This window comes from Alligator mississippiensis, chromosome 14, assembly GCF_030867095.1.
Source record: "Alligator mississippiensis isolate rAllMis1 chromosome 14, rAllMis1, whole genome shotgun sequence".
In the NCBI taxonomy this organism is placed as follows: Eukaryota; Metazoa; Chordata; order Crocodylia; family Alligatoridae; genus Alligator; species Alligator mississippiensis.
In genome coordinates this window covers 4660465-4683305 of record NC_081837.1, presented here as the reverse complement: position 1 = coordinate 4683305, position 22841 = coordinate 4660465, and the positions used below count along the sequence as shown (strand labels likewise).

Below are 22841 nucleotides of genomic sequence, written 5' to 3'. Positions count from 1 at the left end.
TCAATATACTAACAATTACCTTTTATCCAAAGCTCGTAGCACCTTTGCAAAAACTTCCAGTTCACAGAATTCACTGCCAAGCTGGCATAAGCGGCCTTGTTGGTAAAGCTAAAAGAAGCACATTGTCAAAAACAAAAGTTAAGATTACAAGAAGAGAAAACGGTACGATAATAAGATCATAAGTTAAGTCTTTACTCATCCCATTTGTAAGCTACAGTAGGCTACTTAAAATGGGGTAGATGATCGCTCAAAGATGGGACTGCTATCACAGGGGCATGTTATCACTGCATGATAGTTATTCCAAAGGAAAACCCAAGTTGAACAAAAGTATTAAGGAAGTGTGGAAGGTGGACAGCTATCAGAAATCAGTGCCTAGGACTATATGTTATATCCAGTACAACTTGCCAGTGTTGCTCCATTAACTGACAAGCTTATGGCTACTAAGACGTCAGTTCATTAGGCACAAATATACAGCTTATCTTAAACAAAGAGTTGGCAAGTGAATCAGTGGATTTATTAGAAATCTCTTTGGTGACCTATACGTTACAAAGATACCCCAATCACTCCATCACAGAAAAAATGGTGAGTTCTCTCGAGTAAAAATGAGCTAAAGAATATAACTGCATTTTGGGGGGCAGTACTGCCCACTCACAAGTGGAACATTTTTAATGTATTTGAAATCTGACTCCATCAGATCTCACAGACTGAACAGCTGGATTGTGTTAATGCTCAGTACAAAACGATGCTACACAATGCATGGCGGCATGTAAAAGGGTATTGACAGCTCTGTAGATGTCACTATTGAACCTGCTAACGATACAGGCTACAAACCAAAGTGCAACTGCAATCCCTATCCACATTTTCAACCTCAACTGAAATAGGACTTCTATTCAGCAGCTACAGAAAGAAATGAGAAGATACTAGACATTTTTCACTTACTCATTGGACACTGATGTACTTCATAAAATTACTTTTACTTCCCTCACTCCCAGATACGTAAAATGTATGCTCCACTGCTGTTAGCACCATATTAGGAACACTGAAACAGCACTGTTTCTTTAACAGCTTAGTGTTGTTAGGAAAAATTAGTCATTGCTTGCCAATTCTTCAGTTTTCTGGAGCATAAGCCAACACGGATTTGTTTACTACATTATGTATTCTACTGTGATCATCAATATACCCTTAATCCTAAGAGAAAGGAAAAGAGTTGGTATTTTTTTTAGGTCCAACATCTAAGTTTTACTAAGTGTAATTAATAGAAAACATTTGTAGTATGTAACAGATACAAAATTGTAGCACAAAGATTGTTTGGAAATATTTTTCCTGCAGTGTTTGTACTTGGACAAACAGCACTGAGCTAATACATTAAAACCAGAAATCTACTCGCAAGACTGACCGTAATACAAAATGAAAGCAGTGTACAAGTCAAAATACAGAGGCAAGTCAATTAGATCATTCTCAGTTCAAGATATAAACAACCCATGCTATTGATAACAGAAGACCAGAAAGTCATTTTGCAGAGTGATAGGTCAATAAAGTCCTTTTAACTTTGGTCAGTTGAAGCAGTCAAAGCTAAAAGATCTGATCAGTTAAAATGAGAGAGTATAGTTTCTTGGATACCACCTAACTGGGGCATTTTTTTTAAACCTTCACAGAATCTGAAACAAAATACTTTAAAAAGATTGTAGCAGACTTAAGAAAAACTAGTCACTGCCAACCAACTCAAAAAATCCAATGATTTAAACTGAAAGACTGAGATCCAGAAACAAAAGCCGTTTCACCAACCCACAGCTTGTGCCTTGACCCTAGGAACCCTTTGCTCATGAGTACTCCTATTGCCTTAAAGAGGGGCACTCAAACAAGTCAAGTTACTTGTAAAAACATCGGTAGGATTTGGGCCCAAGCTGGTTTGCAGACAGGGGCCTGCCTTGCTTGATCTGCCGGCTCCACTCCAAAGCACCTACAAGGCACAATTAATGTTCTACAGTATCACCCTTCATATCATCACTAGGTAATGTAGGCAAAGCACTCTTTTGTACTCTTTACATTTTCCTTACCTTCGAAGTCAGAAGAGGAATTTATTTTTATGCCATATATTCACTACAGCCGTGTTCATTAACTTCAACAAGCACTGAATAAGACCACTACATCAAAACCCAACAGCAGGCCTTCGTTTTTACCAGAATAAACCTAGTAATGTAGTGCCCACTCTTAGAGCTGCAAGTACATCGAACATTTAGCTCTCAAATGAAAAAAAAATATTTATTTATATTTTTGCAAAATAAATAAAGGAAGGAAGGAAGCAAAAGCTACATGCAAGGAATAGCTTTAAAGGGTCCTTTAAAAACAAACAACCAGTACATTATTGTTTTTGCTACAGACTTCAGCTGCATGTTTTTAAATTCTTTCAGAGCGGTGATTCTCAACCAGGATGCTGCGGTACCCAGGATGCCTTGAGATCTTTTCAAAGGTGCTTTTAGATAGGCAAAACATGATTCGCAAGACAAATCCAGAGATTTCACATAGGAATCCAGTTTCAAAAACATTCAGACCTGTTGTGGTCTTTCTGAGTTCTTTGCAATGAAAAAATTGCTCTATTATTTTTCCCTGTTGTCAAAAAAGGAGTGAAAACTAAGAGCTGACATTTCCTGAGGAGTGCCTCAGGCCTAACGAGGGATACCTCGAGCCTAAAAAGGTTAAGAACCACTGTTTCAGAGGCTTTATTCCCTAGAGTACTTTTACTCATAACACATGCAATTTCTATATTTCCTTATTACAATATTGAGAGGTTACATATTTCACTTGGAATGGTGTTGCTTGCCCAAAAACAGTAAAATGAAGGTAAGAAGGATTAAAACGAAAGAGCCAAAACCATCTTTACTAGCCAGAAATGCAGTATCAAGCACTCAAAAGCTGCACTTAACATTATGTTGGTTCTACAAAACACAAGGATTGGTTATTAAAACAAAAATCCTAACATACAGCAAGACTTTGACCTAATACTGTCAATGACAAGAAATGCACACTTTCCTATAAGCAACACACTTTGTTGCAAAAATTTACAAACCTTTTAAAGTAATATCAATCCATGTGTAGCACTGTCCTTCAAATAAGTTGAGGTCAGCAAAGAAAGGGAGTACTTCACAGCAGTACTAGATGTTCTTTAACTACTAAAGGGAGGACACTGCTGCAGAAGTAACTATACTTGCATGAATTATGTTGAGTATTCCCATTTTCCTCAATCTAGCTGTTTAAAAGTTGAAGTAATAACTTTACATCACAAAATCCAGAACATATTTTCTGTAATGAAATAAGTTTTAAATTGGCATTTAAGAGAAAATATAGACAAGGACACATAATTTATACTTATTGTCAAGGGTTCTTAGTCTATTGATGTTTTGACTCACTTGTGGACTTTTTAGCTTATATCTTTATGCAGGTTCTTGACTATGAACTACTAATTATTAATACACTTATAAGATGGTATGGGAGATATTACAGCAATGCTATTTTCTGTTCCAGGACTGACACCTGCAGATCTGTTCTTCTTTTTCACTAGTAGAGACTTAAGCATTTCTGGCACTTAAATGAAGAAGCTATTTCTTTTTTCACTGGTATAAGTTCTGACTGCTGTTCATATTCAATTTCCGTAAATACTGGCCAAGATTTTAAAGGAAATAAGTCAAGATTCAAATCTTCTGCCTCCTTGCTGACCCTCAGAGCTGTAATTTTCAAACCTAATAGATAACTAGTTCGATAGAAAAGCCAGGCAACTTTAAAATATAATCAGTGTCAGAAAGATTTTCCAAAAAATTCAAATCCTGCTCGTTAACAGATTGAGAACTACTTGCAAACAATGATTTTCATATTTATTCCAGCATCTCAAGCAATCAGCATTAAACAACCTACAGATAGAAAAAATTGCTGTCTGTTCCAGAATATGCATACAAACTTAAAATTCCTGACTAGAGATTCTGCTGAGTCCTATCAAAAAAGAAAAAAAAAAAGTTGAAGAAAAATACTACTAATCTAGCATTGCTGTAAAATATGAAGCTATGAAAATGTGTTTCTTCAAAGACAGACTATTTTAGACGCATCTTAAGTTACCTTATAATCGAATGCAAACTTGTGTCCAAAATTAATTGAGGTCCTCAGCTTTTTAAACAATTTCAGAAGTTTTTAAAAATACTTTAAACAAATTTAACAGACATCTACAGAAAAAATTATGCAATACTAAAAGTGGCTTCCTACTCAGTCAAAAAGTCCAGATAGTGCAACATTAAGTCTGACTCCCAAAATAGGAAGCAAAGCATAAATTTAAGCCACCCTCAGTCAAAAGCATCATTGCGAGAACCCCTGCTTAACTGCCTGCTTTCCTCCTATTGTAAAATTAGTAGGCGATTTCTCTTCAGCCCTTTTTTCTTGGTAGCAAAATTCTTTTTGCTCAGAAAACTGAGACAAAGTTGTACAATTATAGAGGCACTTGAATTCTCTTCCTGCAGTAAGGGGGTAGAGCAGGGGTGAGAAAAATCAATACCTCAAACTGAAGGCTGTAGCCCCTACAATACAGCTGCAGAGATGTGGAAGCCTGGTCTCCGAAACAAAGTTCTATTAATGATACCACTCAGTTCCAATATGGGGAAATTATCTTTCAAAAGGCCCCTAATCATATCAATTGAGTCTCCCAAGTCTCTTGGGACACAGTTCAAAATAAATATTAAGGAGCCTTTAATGAAGGCTTCTGTAATACTTTTATTTGTATAAGGAAAATGAGATGACCATCAGCAGCCTATCAAATTAGAAGAAGTCAGTCTAAATTAATGGACTGCTCTATTTCTACGTTCATTTCACGTATCTTTAACTAAATAATTCAGGGTTCCAAGATTCTAGTGATGACCATGGTAGAATCATCTATAAATAAATGATCGAGCAGCTAAAAAAGTGAAGGCTACTATCTTACATACCACACAATTTCTAATACACTTTTGCAAAAAAAAAAAAAAAAAGTTACAGGTTTCATCAAATTAATTTAGAAATCAGATGCATATTTTTTAGCATACTATTGTTTTAAATTGGCCAAACTTCTGAATGCATGCTGGTCTTCCTTCTGGTTCCATCAACTGTGGTCAAGAGAAGCCCAGCTCAGCATCCTGCCAAGTAACTCCAATTAAAAACACATTTCTTGCTATTTGAAAGGTGAACTGTGATGTTGCCACAACTCAAACTAAACAGAATCAGGCTGTGTCAGTCCATGTTTTTACAACTGCTTTCCTAGGCTGCTGCATTGACATCATCTCCCTCTACCCCCCTCTTCCATCAAACATAAGAAACATCCCAAAGACTCTCAGAACCAATTTCTACCAAGTCTATTATTTCTCACTATATCCTGAAATGAACCGGTTTCAGTCAGTTCCGGCCTCTATTTCCCGCTTACTACATTTTCAAATAAGCACTTTCATGCTTTTGCTCATGATGATCATCAGGCTTCGGACCTCTTCATAAACATTCACTACTCATTATTTTTCTTCAAATCCTTTCGTTGCCATGTTGCTCACCAAAAAAGAGACTTGACGGTAATCTGAATGACAATGTGCTATGCCTAATGCCCGTCATGCTGACCAATGCTGTCTCATGGTTCCTCAGTGCTTCCGCATTTTTCTGTATCTATCCTTCTGCTGTCTATTGTTTAACAGACCACAAGAGGTTTTGGGCAGTGACTTTTAGTTACATATAATAACACCAAAAAGTGGTAGCAGTCCTTGAGAAAGTGAACTATGCAGTTTTCTCCCACTCCTAGATTTCATATTGGCTTTATCCCTCTGGCAGACAAAAAAAAAAATAGCAAACTTTTTCTAGTTTTTCTATTCCCTTTCATCCAAGCATGAAAAAGGATAGAGGAAAATATGTTAACACTATTTAAATAAATATATATTTACAATGAAGTCAAAATTAAAACGTGTGACATTGATGTGATACAAGGATAAAGGAAAAGATAAATACAATGTTATTTCAGGGGTAGAGAGATTATATTACTTCTGTGTTTTATGTTAGTATCACAGCTACTAGAAAGCTGTGTCCATTTCTGATGTCCACAATTCAAGAAGGGGGTTCAGAAAAAAAAAAAAAAGGCACAAGCACTGGACAGGCTTTACAACGTAAGGCTCAAGAAGCTTAATCTTAAATCTAAAGGAAAAGGGTAAAGGTGACTTGATCAGTTTGTAAGTACCTACATGGGAAAGAGAAGGGAAGAACTGAAGGATTTTTCAATCTAGCAGACAAGATGGGCTAAGAATGAAGCTAGACAAATTCAGATTAGGAAAAAAAAGTTTATTTTTTAAACAATGAGAGAAGTTAACCATTGGAACAACATAGCCATGCTTTGAAGGATTAATTTCACTAAAAACCTCTTTTAATAATGGATGATTTAGTTCAAATACAAATTATGCCAGGGAGGCCCTACGGTCTTTGTTATGCAGGAGATCAAACTAGATGATCACAACAGTCCTTTTCCAGCTTTATAATCTATTAATTTGTTCATATTCTTAGTTGATTTTCTGAAATGTGCTCTTTTTGTACATGGCGGGGGGGGGGGGGGGGGAGGGCAGAGAGAACAGTCTTTCCCATATTCTGCTCAAAAAATACAGCATACTAAAACGACAGGAACAAGAGTTTTGATTAAGTCTCTAAGAAATTGCACAGAACAGTCATGGCAAAAATCCTACAAATGTGACGCGCCCACTTAAGGCTTTTTGCACTCTCCATAAGACACAGTGCCTATTTATACTAAAAATATAATATACCTATTGTATACAAGTGGTCTTGTTTATACTACTCTGGTCAAAAAAACTCAAATTGAAGGAATAGCTACAGTTACTTCCACAGTAAGTTTACTGTTGCCTCCCTCACAAAGTCAGCTGTCCAGGTGTCACAAATCCTAGGAGACATGGGATTGCTGTTAACAAGCCTTTTCCCTCAAGACTGTAATTATTTACCATCATGTTAAGCAATCTCAGACATACATGCATGAAATTCAGACACAATCAGCCAGAGGATAGATAACATCACCAATGCTAAGAATCACAAAACATCATTGCCAGGCAGAGTGGACATGCTATTGCTAGCCATGTGCTGCTTCAGCAAACTTCTGTTTATTCATGCTGTTTTTCCTCTTAGAGAAGTATCTTGTCAAACTAATCAATTCAAGACCTTATTAGCCAGGAGTGTTTCTCATTTGGGTTACCAGAACACACATAGCAAGTTGACATAGTGTTCTTGATGTGTGAATGGTATCAATTGTATACTAACGTCATAATCTAGCATTTGGATTTTAAACACATTCCAACATGAAGAATATTTCATTGGACAGAGCAGTTATTCACTTTGCTGTTCTCCAAAAATTATTTTAATAATGAGAAACTTAAATTCTATTATAGTGCATTTATTAAAGGCAGTAGCTTAATATTGTCTAGGTACACCAAATGCCATTCTCAATTATTACCATTGGTAATTATTTCAGCAGCCACTGAAGAAAAACACAAGTTTTTGCAAGTCGTACAAGCCCAACAATTAAAAATTACATAAAAGAAAGAGTTGATAACAATCCACATTACCCATGTCTGAGCTACATGGGTTATATTCTTTAGCCTACTGGTGCAAAACTATAATCAGTGTAGGAAAGAAAACACAAGTAATACAGTTTTAGAAGGGGATGCCCCCACAACTACATTAAAGGAATCCCAAATCAAGTAGATAGGATTTTTCTGCCCCTATCAGGAGTAGCTTACATAGATAAATGATTCTCAACCTTTTCAGGCACAAGGGACCCCTTGACTGATTCAAGGCACCTCTTGGAAAATGCCAGAAAAAATAATAAAGCAATTCTTCTGTTGTCAAAAAACTTAGAAAGATCCCAACAGGTCAGAATGTTTTTGGCACTGGATTCATTTGAAACCTCTGGGTGTGCATGTGTGGTTTGTAGTGCTGCAAACCCATCCGCGGTGCCACAAACTGCACACGCCCCACATGCACACGTTCACCATGCTGCAAATTAGTAGCGAGGTGGGGGCTGGTTTGTTTGGTTTTTTTTACAACAGGATTTCCTGGTGTCAAAAAAACCCCCAGAAAACAAAACCAAAAAACTGCATCAGAAAAAAGTGAGGTGGGGCACATGGCAACAACATGCGCCACCCAAAACTGGAGCCTAGATAGCCAGAGCCATGCTCCAGGTGCCAGCCAAGCTCCACATGCCCGGATTGCTGCCACTGCTACCCAGGAAGACTCCAAGGCCCCAGGTAAAGCTGCGGGGGCCGGCACCAGTGGTGGTGCCAGCCTCACCTACCCCACGAATAGCATTTTTCCCTGCATTAACCCAACATGCAGGAGCGTACACTAGGACAAAAAGCAGCAGCACAAATTTCTGTCACTGCTTTTTTCCCCCATTGCAACTGCACTCCCCTTCTCATGGGACCATGGCCTCCGAATTTACCTTATGAATCATGTCTGCATACCTAACAGTGTTAACATCGCACAGCACCCTGCACCACCCTTCATGGGCTCTCAAGACACCCCAGGGTGCCCTGAGAATCACCGAGACAGAAACTGAAAAAAAAAAAAAAAAAAAAAGCTATTGGTCCAAGTAATCCAGTACCTTCTTTCTACTGATAGCAAATACCAAATCCTTCACACAATACGAAAAGTTTATTTTACCGTTTTGTAAAGAGCTACTTAGAGTCTCTCAGTCCCCCAATAATTGTTACTTATCCAAAAAATTGGATCATTGGCAAATTTCAGCAGCTTGCTGTCTACCTCTTCTTGAAAGTAAGTGGTACATATCACTGATCCCGATTGCCTATACCAGCGAGTCTCAACCAGGGCGCCCTGGGGAGTCTTGATATCCTTTCAAGGGTGCCACAGGCTGCCACACAAAGTCAGTAGCACTGTTAAGTTTGTACAAGTTAAACCCAAAGACTTCAAGTAAAAATCCAGAGCTGGGATCTTTCTGAGTTCTTTGCAGCTGGAAAATAGCTCTATTATTTATTTTTTTTTTTCACTACAGAAAAAGAAGTGAAAACCAAGAGCTGTTCCCCCACCCCCTCGAGGGATGCCTTGAGTCAGAAAGGTTGAGAACCACTGCCCGAGATCAAACCAATATCAACTTCTCTAGTGAGACAGCAAAACTCCACTTCCTACTGCTCCAAAAGGAACAGTCAGACTGAAAAAATAAATAAATAAATAAATAAATAAAGATCAGACAATCCTAAAAAAAAAAAGTGTATTATTTTGACTGTTCTACCTGCATCTGTGTACCTATGCCTTTTTTCCCCTGTTTGTTTTACAACTCCATTTTCATTTTTAGCACTGTTTCTCTTCTCCTCTGCTGCCAAAAGACAGGCCCCAAACAGGGGAAATGGACTTAAATAATTATAGAAGGAAATAATGAAAAACAGGATAAACAGAAGTGCTGGCAAGTGCACAAAGGAAACAACTAAATAATATATCTACATATAAAAATAAAAACACAAATGGCACCCAGGTTGAGAATCACTGACAGACGCGCACAACCCTCATGGGACAATGACCGTTTAGCTACTATGGCCTGATTCAATAATGAGTTTTATGAAAGCAAATTTCTCACACCAAGCTCTGCTGAAGTTAACAGGGTTTGTCCTGAATGAAGAGTTTCTTACAGCATCAGAATCTGCATTAGGCTACATCTGTGTATGGGATACGCTTAAGCATGACTGTTAAACACAACTGTCTGCCTGCAAAGACAGGATATAAACAAAGACACAAAGTGAAAATGTAGAAGACAATAGTACCAACTATCATGCGACACACTGAACAAGCCGTACAACGTAGTTTCATTTAATCAATAGGTGGAAGTTATATCAATCAACACATTTTTAGGGAGAATGCAAACATGCTGCATACACCTTGCAGATCCGTGAGGCTGACATTTGCTAAAGAATATACCAACCGACCATTAGGAGAAAAATAAACAATTTCATAGATTTCACAGACATTAGGGAACCTCGCAAGATCATTGGGTCCATCCCCCAAATTAAAGTTTCTAAGTTACTAACAAACCTATACATCTTGCAGATCCCCGAGGCCGATATTTGCTGAAGAGTACATCAACGAACCATTAGGGGGAAAAAACCCCCAAAACAATTAAAAAGTTACTAATAAACCTATGCGATGGATTAGTAAGAGAAGAAAACTATTCCTAAATTTAGATCGCTCTTTAATACAACACGTACACTAGCATCTCCCGAACAAAGCGGTATACCCTCCTTTACATGAGCGGAAAGGGGAAACTAGAACAAAAAAAATATGAGTCAGGTAGATTGGTAGTTTGCTTTTCTCTAACGAACTCAGCGTGAATCCGATTCGATGCAACCATTCACAAAGATTTAATGAATAAGATCCCGTCAGCAACCGTTCGGAAAGGTTGAACGAAAGGCAACTCCAGATAAGATCCCCAATTGTTTGAAAACTAATCTGCAGGGGGTCTTCTTTGGAGCAGACCCCTTCCCTTCCCTTAAAACCTTTCTGAATGGTCGCACTCAATCCGAGGGGATCTTATTCGAAGCGGACTTACTTTCCTTACACCTTTCCGACGGGTTGCGATGAATCATGTCCTCGGACAACCTACGCTGAAGGCTGACGTACCGCCCCAAACCCAAGCAAAAAACCCCCCCAACCCTCCCCCAAAAAACAAAGCACTTTTCTGTATCCATCAGGAAACACGCAGGCCTCCGCCCTCCCAGCACCTGGGGGAAAGCGAGCCTCCCCCGCGCCGCAGGTGTTTCACAGGGCTCGCTCGACTAGACCATCTAATAATAATCGATGATCTAATCGTGGTTGTGAGGATCCTTCCAACCCTAAAAAATAAAAACACCCATGCAATTGATAGGACCCCACCCCGCCCCGGGCAAGGGGGAGTCACCTTCCCAGTCCCACCCAGTGCTGCGGGCTGGGGAGGACACTGGGAGGAGCGGGGGGTGGGGGGGGAGCCGTGCAAGTGTGCAAGGGGGGGGGCAATAACAGACTTCATTTTGAGGCTGGATTTACCAGAGGAACCCCCCCTCAGCGCTGCGGGCCGGGCCGGGCCGGGCCCGGGCCGGGGGGGGCCGGGGCCGCCTCACCTTGTAGTACACGTCGAACTGGATGTTCTCGGGCAGCGAGCGGATGTCGCGGCGCCGCGCCCGGCCGTAGCTGTCCACCACGGCCGAGATGGCCGTGTTGTACAGCGTCTCGGGCACCCACTCCAGCTCCACCGCCGCCATCTTGGCTGTGCGGCGCCGCCTCCCCGACACGGCTCGCCCCGCCCCGCCCCGCGCCCGGCCCCGCCCCCCCAACCGCCCCCGGCCCCGCGGGGGCGTCCCCCCCGCCCCGCCCCGCCCCCGCGCCGGGCCTCCGCGGGGACCACGCGTCTCCTGAGGGGAGTCTGCCAGGACGTGAAGCCTCCAGGACGGAGGGGGACGTTTGCTGCCGGGAGGCACCACACGATAACGTCTCCGCGATGGAGAGACATTTCCTGCGGGGAGTCCCTCAGGAGATGAAGCCTTCAGGATGGAGAGGCGTCTCCTGCTGTGGGTCCCCCAGGATATAAAGCCTCCAGGACTGAGGGACATGTCTCCTGCTGCGAGTCACCCACAAGAGAAACCTCCAGGACTGCGGGACACATCACCTGCTGAGGGTCCCCCATGAGATCAAACCTCCAGGCCTGAGGGACACTTCTCCAGCTGAGGGTCCCCCAGGATATAAAGCCTCCAGGCCTGAGGGACACGTCTCCAGCTGAGGGTCCCCCAGGATATAAAGCCTCCAGGCCTGAGGGACACGTCTCCAGCTGAGGGTCCCCCAGGATATAAAGCCTCCAGGCCTGAGGGACACGTCTCCAGCTGAGGGTCCCCCAGGATATAAAGCCTCCAGGCCTGAGGGACACGGCTCCAGCTGAGGGTCCCCCAGGATATAAAGCCTCCAGGACTGAGGGACACGGCTCCAGCTGAGGGTCCCCCAGGATATAAAGCCTCCAGGACTGAGGGACACGTCTCCAGCTGAGGGTCCCCCAGGATATAAAGCCTCCAGGACTGAGGGACACATCACCTGCTGAGGGTCCCCCAGGATATAAAGCCTCCAGGACTGAGGGACACGGCTCCAGCTGAGGGTCCCCCATGAGATGAGCCCCCCAGGATGGAGAGACGTCTCCTGCTGAAAGCCACCCGCAAGATAAACCTCCAGGACAAAGAGACGTCTTCTGTTGAGAGTCACCTGCAAGATGTCCCTCCATCTTGGAGGGTTGATCTCCGGCTGGGAGTCCCCTGGGATATAAACCTTCAGGGTCCCCCACAAGAGAAAGCCTCCAGGAATGAGAGAGAGAGACATCTCCTGCTGGGAGTCCCCCGGGAGATAAAGGACGGGGCATTCGTTCATTCGCGTGAAGATGAAACATCGCATCTCATTGATACAGTAGTCCAAGGGTGGGTTTCTAATGTGCGTTTGCCTTCCTGATGCGCCGTAATTCGTGTCGTTACATCGCGGGACGAAACCTCCCGGGATAGATTCAAATGGAGTTGGCGACCCAGCGGGCATCTCGCTTGGGACAAATGCAAACACGACAGGGACAGGAGCAAGGTGGCTATTGGAGACGACAGTCCGGTTTTCTGTTCCTCTGTCCTCCATTGATATGAAACCCGACGCCTTCGTGTCCTCTATTTTTTCTCTTTAAGAAAGAGAACACGTTTTTGTCTTCAAGAGAAAAATAGAGGACACGAAGGCGTCCGGTTTCATATCGATAGAGGACACCCGGACTGTCCTCTATGGTGGCCACCTACCAGGGAGGGTTTAAAATGGGCATTTGCCTTCCTGACATGCCGTAGTTCGTGTCGTTACTCTGAGGGCAGGAAGGCATGGGGCCAGAGGTGCACAGTGGTGTCAGGCTTGTGGTTGGGAGAACAGATGCTTCCCATGAGAAAACTCGTGTATCTGCAGCGTGGGGAGACCTCCCCACTGCCTCTTCCCCACCCAGTCATCAGTGGCCAAAATGAGGAGGATGCCAGTCTGCGAGGACTGCTGCCCGGGTGGGATAAACTGGACGAGTGTCCAGTTCAGACCCTGTCTTGAGAAAGGTCCAACCTCATCTGACTGAAGGGGGAGCAAACCAAAGGCTGGTCCTGCCGACAAATCCAACAGCTTCCTAAACTATTACTTTCTTCCTTTCAGTTTTCAGCTAAACTCCGGATGTGGGGACCCTTCAGCTTTGCCTCCGCTAAAGGAAAAGGTGTTTCTTTTTTACTAACGTACTGTATTACAACTGCCTTATCTTCAGTATAACTGCACCTTGTATTAGTTTTCACGTGTTAGCTGATGCACAATAGAAAAAGACATTTTTTCTTACTGTTCATGTATCCATTAACTGATAATGGGAATTGCATCTCCTTTGGTCAATACCCCATGCTTCACCTGCACATCACCATAGTGTTTGAAAGGTACTCTGCTACCCTTGTTATGGCCTCTGCATCCCATTAAAATTGTGCTAGCAAATGTGTCTCTGACATGTTTTATAGATGTTAAGACCAAAGGGACCATTATGATCATTTAGTTTGGAAACAACCTTTTTCCAGCCCCATGTCTAAGCAGAATACAGGCAAGCAAGTGGTGATGTGCACAGTGGATATTCTCAGATATCCAACCACTCAGTAAACTCAAACTCACAGTAAAGGAGCATGGCTCAAGCTCAATAGCTGTGGTGTTTTCCTGAACTAAATCATGACTCTGACTTGAGGATTTCTGTATTGTAAGGACTATTTCAATGCTACATAGGACAAAAATATTTAGATCTACAAGCGTATTAAGAAATGGGAGTTTCACCTTAGGTCAAGACTTAATTTAGATTGCCCTAGCCAATATAAGATTACAAGCAAGAGCATACTGCTTTTGCTTTTCTATTTTTAAAAGCTCCAGGGAGCTTCCATCTTTCTTTTTGCTTCTGTTATTATTTCTAATCATCTATTATGACAGTATTTGCAGAGCTCTATCACTGTCAGAGCCTTTTATGTTTTCAAATACATGTTGTGAGAGCATGATGCCTTTGTCAGGTTTTTTCTTGATAGTATGTCAGTGGCTACAATTTATCTTATTTTTATTTTATTTGCCTCGGAAGACATTAGTTAGCGTACTTTTGATGTTGTCTTCTAGTTCTCTAAAGATTACAAATTATACTCTGCAAAGAAATGAGTTCCCGTTTCAAGAGCAGGGCATGGTAGAAAATGTTCCCAAGGTATCAAGTCAGTCCCAAGGCCGCTGCAACTGTCGGGGCACTTCAGATGCTGCAACAACCCTCCTCCACTCTGCCCTATGTTTGACTAGCTTTGTGCACTCTGTCAGTTCAAGCCTCCTTTAGTCCTTAATATTGGTTCTCCAGCTTTTCTTGGATCTACCTCCCAAGGTATAAAGCCATATTACTAAGCAGTGATCACTTTGATAGAGATTCTGGTAGAGGCATAATCTGCACGGTATAACCAAAAGGATTTAATCCCTAGGTAGATAGAAACAAGGAACTACTTTGTTGTGTTTTTGTAACTTTATATGGCTTTTACTGTTAATACATTTAGTACCCTGATTGTTTGTATTTCATGCAATACAATTTTGTTGAGCTTTTGCCAGGTAAAAATTTAATTTTTGACATAACTCGAACAGATTCAGTTTGTGTCTTAAATATTGTAGATAATATGTGGTAAGCATCTATATACAAAATTATACAGTTGTTTAGCTAGTTGGCATGATACGTTGTATAATGCTTAGTGTTTTATTGGTAGTCTGTCTGAAGCTCTCAAAATACTTAAACGTTCATTATTTCTCATGAAATCTCGGAGGTAGTGAGGTATCCTGCTCAATACAGATTGATGTAAGGCAGTTGACTTGCCTAACATCCCACAATAAAGTAGGCATAAAACCAACAGCATCTGACCATGTGTTCTTTCATCTTGCTGTTAATCCATGCTTGCTAATTAATTAGCGATACCCACAATTTTGACATTTAAGTTTGACATTAATAATTATGAAAGCCTTTCAAAGGCATTGTAACTGTCCTGTACTTGTTTCTCTGAATTGAGAAATATTTAATTTGGGAAACATACTGTGTAATTTTCATTAATCCCTTAGAAAATTCAAATAGGTAGGAATATGGTTTCTTCTAAGAATTTTATCTGAGTTTCACATTGAGGCTGGCTTTTTTAACCTAGTATTTTAGCCTGCATTATTGTCCTGTCATGAATTCAGTTGTTTGAGATTGGTCACTTGGTCTGACTGTCACGTGTTTCCATTCTCCATTTGGTTAGTTTTAATTATAGAAACTGGCTGACCCACTTCATTCACTGTAACAATTCTACAGTACAGGTTGCTTATTATTATGAATAATCATCTACTTTTCTGGTTGCTAAAAAACCCAACCATTTACTCCTTTAGGCTGCAATATTAATTTATAAGCAGTATAGTCGCTACTCAGTACATTAGTAACCTCTTCTAATAAAAACTATGCATGGACAAGTCACTGAAATCAGAAATCATCTCTTCAGTACTCACTAGCAAGTTTGTCTGTTGTGTAGAAAGGTGTTAATATCCCAGGGGGTTTTCTCTTTGATCTGGTGTTTTAATTTTTGTACTTTTTAGATGTTTCTCTAGCACATGACCAGTATCGTTTGTATAGCCCTAGTTCTCTTTTCTGAAGACACGTAGGCTTAACCTACACACTATGGAGCTGGTGCCACTATAACTGCAGCAGCACCCTGACAGCAGAGCCCTATGGTGTAAAGTCAGCCTATGCTAGCAGAAGGAGATTTCTGCTCCCAGTGTTATCTGCCAAAAGCCCCCCTCTCAGATGTCAGAAGCTTTGCCAGAAGAAGGCTTCTTTTGGGGCAAAGCTGCATTCACCCCCTAAGGTTCTGCTGGTCTAGTCATGTTGGCAGGCTCTTGCAACAGGAAAAACCCTTTTCAGGTGTTTGAACAATTTGCATATGTAAAGTTCATGGACTTTCAGTGTATCTGTAAAATGAAGCACTTGCAAAAGTATCAGCATATAATAAATAAAACAACAAACACTACCAATTTTAAAAGTATGTTGTAAAGAAGCTAATTTATCTCTCACCTTTTTTTCTATTGCCCCCTTAGATGGTTAAAGGTGAAATTTAGGTAAATAAAAATGTGCAAAAATGTATGCTTGTAAATGGAGATTGATCTTTTTTGCACATATGAAAAGATGCTAGTGATCTGTTAGTAGGAAGCTTTGCATATCATAGTGTTTAGTGTAGTAAACAGAGAGTCAAGGAATGTGCGTTTTTGTTTCTGACTGCCTTCCATTTATTTTGTGACCTCAGAAAAGCCAAGTAACCCTTTCTACCTCACGTTATCACTTGGGTAAAACAGATGTAATAACTACCTTGCAGAAAGACTTGGGATGTTTACAAATACTTCATAACTCCCTTCATTCTGGAAATACATTGTGATTACACCTGCTCCAGTCATTAGAGCATTTGGGGTCAAAAGGACTGCAACCTGTTGAAGTCTCAGATGAAATGTGCAATATAAATCTTAGGTCTTAGGTGAAATGGTGAAACTTAGGTAAGACTTAAATGCTTTCTGTTTTGCAGGAAAAAAAGAATGTTCAAAATTACGGATGAAAGCCTTTACTATTTCAGTGTTACAGCAAGTTTATTCCTTACTTGCAGTTTGTTAAAGGTAAGATACGAGCATTATGTGAATCTATGTAGTTAGCATAAACATACAGATAAAATTACATTTATAGGTAACTGAAGCTTTTAATTAAGATACTAGTGAAAAAAAAATAGATTTCTCATGTGGTTTAGGCAATAGTCTCTTATGTCTATGCCTTCCATGGGCTTCTTAGAGAAGATCAAGGATTCAAGCTTTGACATGATTTAGAAATGTGTTCGCACTTTCCAGCAGTTACTTAAAAACTGGTATTTTATATAATTAGATGAGCTAGGTGGGAAAAACATAAAACAAAAATAACCCATTACATTGGTTTATGTAGCTCACTTATTTTGAAGTAGGAAGGAAGTGATTTGATATGCCTAACACATGGATCATCTCTGTTTCCTTGATGTGGATATTAAAGAAACTTGAAAACAGTATTTTGGAAACATTGTTGGAGGCTTCCAATTTTAAGCTTTAACGGGAAATAATTAAGCTGTAGAGCAATAGCCTACTGTGTTGGCTCACCTAAAACTATACAGCTAAGTGGGGAGTATTCACACAAGCACTCCTTTTGTCACAAAAGCATTCTTTTGCTTTTTTCTCTTTATGCTGACATTTGTCTTTGTTGCTCGCTCCAACTTAGATAAGTACACGTAATGTTTTATAGATTTCATCTATATTTATCCTGAAGTTAAGACTTGGAAAAAATGTGGAAGCACACTTAACACATTGCGGTGGCCATGTTTTTAACACAGTGGTTAGTTTGGATCAAGTCAAACTGTCCTACATACAATTACCACTCATAGGTCTCTGTGGAAGTTGAGTTCCCTGCAGGATCAAACCCAATCTTTATTTTGCAGACTAGGCGTGATGTACATGTGATGAAAATAGCCCTCTTTTCTGGTTTAACTGCGTCACACTTTACATGTACAGGGTTTTTTTGCAATTTAAATGACCTGTTTGTGATTCAAAATAAACCACATCCTGATGTATTTTAGTTTGCATCGACACAAATTAATGTGATATATCAATGGATCTGTCGTGTACATGGTAATTCACTGAATGACGTGTAATGAGTCCCTTTGTCCACCAGATGCTGCTGCAGTTTTTGTGTAGTGATCCCCTTTGTCCACCAGATGTCCTTTCAATTTGCATATAGGAGGGGAGGAGGGTACCTGCAATTTGTAGGTACTTGTGTGTAATGTGTATTTTCGGACACCAGGTGTAGCAGCCTAGCCAGCCCCACATGATTCAATCTCACCTGCATGGACACCCGTGGCACCCTCACTCCCCCCACAATGCCCAGGCCAGGGTGACAACGGGACAGTCACCCTAAAATCCATACCTGGTTCTCTCCAGGAATGAAGAACTGCTTGGCCATCTAAAGGGGGTGCCCTGCAGCGCTTTCATTTGCTCTTCAGAGCAAATGGCTCCTGCCTTCTCACAGGATGTCCCAGATCCAAGGAGGCTTGGTCCAAAATGAGAGGCCCCCCACCTCTCACTGACTCTAGCTCTGTTACACCCACCCATAGCCCCAACAGTGCCCCTCACTGGTGACCTGCCACTGTGGGTCGGTCCTGGACAGAGATTTACTGGGCTTTTTAGTTTTACAAACCTCTTTACTGGTGCCTCGGTCAACTGCTGTTGATTTGTCAGTGATAACGAGAACAAAGCCAGGGAGCCTGGCTTGATTACCTGCTAATGGCCCACACTGAAAGAAAAGAAAATAGAAACATTTATTTACATAATTAACCATAACTGATACATTAAGTGTAATTTACATAAATTACCCAACCACCCAGTATTTACAAGGTAATCACAAGCAATATGCTTCAACTTTTAAAACGACAAACAATAATCAACAACTTTTATTACAACAGCTTTATAACAACAAGCATTAACAATAGAAGTCTGCTAAAAACAAAAGCCCTCAGTTCTATACAATGTGAATTCCTGCTGTTGACGTGAGTTTTTATCATTCTTAGCTGAGGAGTTGGTATCAAAGGAATATTCTCAATTGTGAAATCCATTCTTAACTAATGAGGAAGAAGGCATTATCACACTGAACAGAATTTCTAGCATATTTTAAATAGAACCCCTGTTAAACATTTGATAGTTTGATATATGTAACCTAAAGTTTCATCCAAAATCCAGAAGAAGCACTTACTTTTTTACTCCAAACTCTTATCTTTTCAATACAGTTAGAAAACCCCACATACACTTAAAGTGGAAATTGGTTTGTCCATTTAAGTTCCCTGAATACCAAAATTAAGGACACATATGAGAAAAGAATGATTATACATATATGCAAAACTACTGTGCACTGGTTCTGGAGTATATTGAATGCTCTAGAAGAGGACGCTACTGTTGCCTCGGTGACTTTGTTAGGTTTAATCTCTCATATCAACTCTGTGTAATGTGTCTTTGTATAATCTGGTCCTTTGGACATCTTGCATCTTTATGAATATTTTTTTTCAAAAGTGCAATTAAAACAGTTAAATAGTTTTTCTGTAATTGTGTGTGACATTTCCTGTATGACTATGTAAGAGGCTCAGTTATAACAAAATGGCGAGGAGGTGGGGATAGGGGGGAAGATTAATGAAGTGGTGCCTTGCTAAACCCAGAATGGAAATTTCTGTATTCATCAAACGGAAGCAGCACAGCTAATACAAACTTCACATATCAACTGTTTTGTGCTTTCAGGGCCACTCAAAAGGCATAGCCAAGGAGGTCAGTTGTTATATGCCTTTTAGGTTTTGGCTTCCCTGTGGAAGGGGATTGAGGAAGTTGGAAAGAGACTTGCTCTATAGCTCCTCTGCTGAGATGACCAGTTTAGTTCACATAGGCCACCTATCAAACATTAAAGAATAAATAACCTCTCTCTATGCCTGAAAGCTTGGCAAAGAACAATTTTTCGAACTATTTCAGTTGGTCTAATAAAAGATATCAGATCTACCCAAAGAACCTTGTCTGCCTATGTCCTTAGACCAACACAGCTACAATCAACAACCTTAAATAACTTTTGGGCACTATCAACCTGGCTTGGTTTAACACTGGCACTTCCTATCTTCTTTGGGTAAATCTGATATATTTTATTAAACCAACTCAAATAGTTGGAAAATTCTTCTTTGCAAGCTTTCAGGTATAAATACCCTTCATCAGGCTGAAGAAGCATCTGCAGGTAGCGTATGCTCTTCCTGGATGGAATGAATAGTAAAGAGGCCAGAGGCTGGCATGCAAGGTCTTCTTTACTATTTGAGTTGGTCTAATAAAAGATATCAGATTTACCCAAAGAACCTTGTCTGCCTGTGTCCTTAGACCAAGACAGCTACAAGCTATACCCCTGTAATTGCTAATTAGCTACCTTGAACACCAGTTATCTACAAGCAAAAAGCTCCATCTCCCATTACTAAACCCTTGAGATACAGTCCCTCATTATTTTTAAATTAGTAACAACACAAACTCAGAATGTTTATGCCTTCTCTCTGTGTTACTAGAGATGCAATCATTTGATTTAGAATTTAATGTATTACATGTGTCTTAAATTACAATCCGAACTATTCCAAAAATATTTAAACAAAAAAACCAAAACAAAACAGAAATCTGAGTTTATCTGCTAAAGCTGGTTATTCCTTGAACTGGTACTACATGAAAGCATTCAAACCTTGGTAACCACAGCCACAGTGCCTCCTTTGTTTCCATCACAAAAATCACAGTAAGGCACAAAAATTAATTATATTAGTTAAATATCTGAGGCTACATTTCTGCTAGAAATTTTGACAAGTAAATTTCCACTGGCAAGTATCTGCTGATACTGCAGTCAATGTCTTCACATTTGGTTTGGTGCCTTAGTTTGTGTAATACATCTTCATAATGAAACTGTTTCAAGAAGAGGTATATTGGCATTACGAAGAGGCATTTAGTTTCCCCTTGTTCCCCTGTCCACTGTTTTTTGGGACATATTGTCAGTGCATTGTGAGAGAGCAGTGGTCTTAAAAGGGAATTAAGGGAACTTGAGAGATTTAGGCTCTATTCCACCCCATAATATTTTTTTACATAATTTATTTTTGTAATTCTTTAATTTCACTCTATTCTGTCCCTTTATTGGATCTGCCTCACACTTCTAGTCTCAGTCTTTCTTGCTGTGAGCAACATGAATGCTGAACAGATTAGCAGAGTTCTCGTGTTTGTTTTAGGAAAGGGCAACTGATCCTACTGCATTGGTGGAATTGCAACAGTTTTTACAGTACACTAGTACAGAGACACCAAGATATCAGCTGATTTGACATGGGACGTATGGGGAAAGATACTCTTGAAGCTTACAATCTTGGATAACGGAGGTAGTTAGTCATGTTAGTCTTAAGTCAAACAGAAGGTAGGGCACAGGTTGGCACATTAGAGACTAACTGGTTTCAGAAGGCATGAGTTTTCATAGCCAACCATCTGCTTCATCAGATGCTAGGAATGGACTGCAGTTACCTGTGAAAGCTCATGCTTCTCTGAACCAGTTAGTTTTTAATGTGCCATCCTGTTCTGCCTTCTGCCAATCCTGGATTACTATCAGACAGTAGTTGGTGTTTTGAAAACAGTGGGGTTGGCCAGCATTGAGTTGTCAAGCCAGTATGCATGTCATGCTACAAAGGACTGTGACAGCGGGCAATGTGTGAAATAAGTGGATTCATCTGAATGGGCTTCGTAACTGGTAAGGTGATGAATGGGCACATATCGCAATTCTGGCCCTCTCGCTACCCAGAAAGGGGTACTTTTCCATGGTTATGTTTTGATAGATTACAGGAGACATCTTCCTTACATTTATATTAAGTGGTTAGAGAAGGCACGTGATACCTCTTTAGGAATACAGGACAACTTTTCAAGTTGCCACCAATGACATTTTTCCCATATTGGCATATTAACGTTGGCGGGGTTGCAGTGCCAACTGCAGTTCTCTGGGATTCAGCCTAACCTTTGTTTTGCTGACTCAGGAAGCCAGAGAGCAAACATGTTGATAACAAGAAAGAAAGATTTAACTGTTGCCTGACAGTTCAATGTGGACTGTACATTTGTCAGGTGAAAGGGATTGTGAAGATGTTGTTTGCTTTAGGTATGATTTCACTGAGCCAAATATTCTTTGTGTTGTTGCTGCACACTGTGTTTCACAGGGTATTTACAAGGCCATGGGGAAATGTGGAATGTCTGCTGATTTTGTGTAGTTACCATAACCTTTTGGGGTATTTTGCAGCTGAGGCAGGTTTTAAGAACACATTTTGACATTGTATGCTCTTAAAACCAGAAAAGGCATATTGCCTTTTTATTTTGTGTTACTTTAGGAATAGAGTATATGAATTGTTTTTAATGTTTCTGAATGGGATAAGGTATTGTTGATTGGGAGGTTACATTTCTGTACTGTAAGGCAAAGAAAGCAAAAATGTTTTTCACAAAATAAAACTTTATTGTGCAGTAATAAATGAAACACATTGTTAAAATGAAAGTGCCAGGTGCTGCATGCTGTGGCTTGCATCGCAGGTCAGCATACTGTGAGCCCCTAGCAGTTCTCCTTTATTATTTGTAGCTGTTGATTCAAAGCACTATTGTGATGTGTGATGCAACCTTTGGAGGAAAAGGTATGTGTACTGGCCTTGAAAGACACAGTGCAGTGTGATCAGTGTCAAGGTGTAAGCTTTTGGATTTCTTGCTCCATGAAATTTTGGAGTATGTGAATTTGGTATCTGAGAAAACACATGACATTTTGGTGCACTTCAGTCCTGCTTTTCCCGTTGTGATGAAAACATCTGCTTTCCCCCAGCATGGGCTTCTCACTTGGAACTCCTCAGCATTTTGGGGAATGTGTTCCCGCCTGCTGCTTTTCCCTTCTTATCCTGTTCAGTCTTTCTACACCTGTGGAAGAGGTAGCCCTTGAAGATACCCCATCCCAGGTCACTGATAGTGATAACAAACAACTGGTCAATGTTACATTTCAAGGATTAGCAGACATCAAAGGATGATTTTAAGGAGTTCTGACACTTGCTGTATCTTTTGATGTCTGTTAACCCTTAGATTTAACCTGTTCCAATAATGGGTTAAAACCACAATCATCCTATGTTGGGAGTTTAAGATACTAGCTAATA

At 40.5% G+C, this 22841-nt stretch overlaps 1 protein-coding gene across 1 annotated transcript in view; it reads right to left on the bottom strand.

The window, feature by feature from the left end:
* The window catches only part of APPBP2 (amyloid beta precursor protein binding protein 2), a 30081-nt gene extending 18767 nt beyond the window's left edge, over positions 1 to 11314 (bottom strand). Inside the window, exons 1-2 of the mRNA XM_014608012.3 lie at positions 11148 to 11314; positions 20 to 108 (exon numbers count right to left, since the gene is read on the bottom strand). Coding sequence (XP_014463498.1) covers positions 20 to 108; positions 11148 to 11288 — 230 coding nt within the window. The 5' untranslated portion in view covers positions 11289 to 11314. The remainder of the gene's footprint in view (positions 1 to 19; positions 109 to 11147) is intronic.
* Positions 11315 to 22841: the final 11527 nt, after the last annotated feature.